At 39.3% G+C, this 1,513-nt stretch overlaps 1 protein-coding gene across 1 annotated transcript; it reads left to right on the top strand.

The window, feature by feature from the left end:
• Positions 1–6: 6 nt before the first annotated feature.
• Positions 7–1,503, top strand: LOC116380816 (calcitonin receptor-like). The gene is made up of 5 exons (XM_031842661.1): positions 7–39; positions 163–275; positions 804–873; positions 994–1,104; positions 1,315–1,503. Exons 3-5 carry the CDS (start codon positions 810–812, stop codon positions 1,452–1,454), a joined length of 315 nt encoding a protein of 104 aa, XP_031698521.1. The 5' UTR covers positions 7–39; positions 163–275; positions 804–809; the 3' UTR covers positions 1,455–1,503.
• Positions 1,504–1,513: the final 10 nt, after the last annotated feature.

The raw sequence follows: 1,513 nt of genomic DNA, 5'->3' as shown, positions 1-1,513 counted from the left end.
AAAACTGCCCCAATTATTTTGTCGACTTTGACCCGACAGGTGAGCAGAGAGACAAAGTGGTTGTTGCTCCGCTGATATCTTGTCAACCCTCACATTCACTTTTAATCCTCTGTTGATTGCATTTAAAGTAACTGGACTTAATCACATAATTGCTCTTTACAGAAAAGGCGACCAAGTACTGTAAAGAAGATGGTGAGTGGTTTCACCACCCAGAGTCCAATAGGATTTGGACCAACTATACACTGTGCGAAACCACCCATGAGAAGAGACTGACGGTAAAGTATTGTTGATGAAATAAACTTTACATCGTATATTTAATATACAGATATGCATATAGGTTCAATACTGAAAGTTCAAGACACGTGGTGACACTGGTACATGGTTTCCAATGCTCAGAACATATGCAGGATAATTATTAGCTTTGGGATTTCAGGGGGTCAGCCACACACACAGCAGTAGTACAGTAAAAACACAATAGAGATACAAGTGATGTCAAGGTTTATACTCAAGGCATGTAATGGGAGCAGTAACTTTTGATCCATTATAACGGTACAAAGTAGTGTTAGGATACAAAATTGTACGAATTAAGTCTAAATTGAAGGTGCAGCTACATAAGGTGGCATACTAATTGTGAAAAATTAGCTTTCCACCAAAGCTCCCAGCATCTAAACAATTATTGTAGTTTAATTTGCCTAAACAGTTTGACCCGCAGCTCTGGCCACAAGGGATTATTGTGGATCAGGAATTGAGTCACACTTTTGGTAAATTCTCATTTTGTCTATACATTTTTTTGTTTGTTGCAGAAACAAATGCGTGAGAATGTATACACGTGCCACCAGAAATTAATTCGAGACCCACCTTTTAACAAATCAGGTACTGATACCGTCTACTTAAACTACTGTACTGTGTTAATCTGAGAGGGGGCATGATGGTGCGACCAAGAGACCGGTAAACATTTGTCATCATGTTTTTTTGGCTTCGTTGACGTTGCAGGGCAGCACTGCAGTCGTAACTGGGATGGCTGGTTGTGCTGGGACGACACTCCAGCGGGAACCTTCGCCTCCCAAAACTGTCCAGATTATCTTCTTGACTTTGAACCCACAGGTGAGAATTTTGCTTTTGTTTTAAAGGTCGTCTGATATCTTGTTAATCTCTTCTGACCTTATTGTCCTGTATTTGGAGAAGATTGACTATAAAGTTGCTGTGAGGATTGATTTGTGAATCTAATTGGAACACAGCTGCACAGATTTATAGACTGAATGAAGAGAATTTGTAACATACAGTATAATTCATCACATATTTGTTCTTTTTTAGAAAAGGCCACTAAGTACTGTGGAGAAGACGGGCAGTGGTTTCACCTTCCAGAGAGCAACACGACTTGGACTAATTATACACTCTGTGCTGTCAACAATAAGGAGAGGTTGAAGGTAATGTATCCTGATGTACTGTATTAACTATGCATCCAGGATTTATTGTACAGATTATGATTCTCGGTAATTAAGCTTAATAACAA

Source organism: Anarrhichthys ocellatus, unplaced genomic scaffold (genome assembly GCF_004355925.1).
Source record: "Anarrhichthys ocellatus isolate YVR2014 unplaced genomic scaffold, GSC_Weel_1.0 scaffold9012, whole genome shotgun sequence".
NCBI classification, from domain to species: Eukaryota; Metazoa; Chordata; class Actinopteri; order Perciformes; family Anarhichadidae; genus Anarrhichthys; species Anarrhichthys ocellatus.
This window is presented reverse-complemented; position numbering and strand designations above follow the sequence as displayed.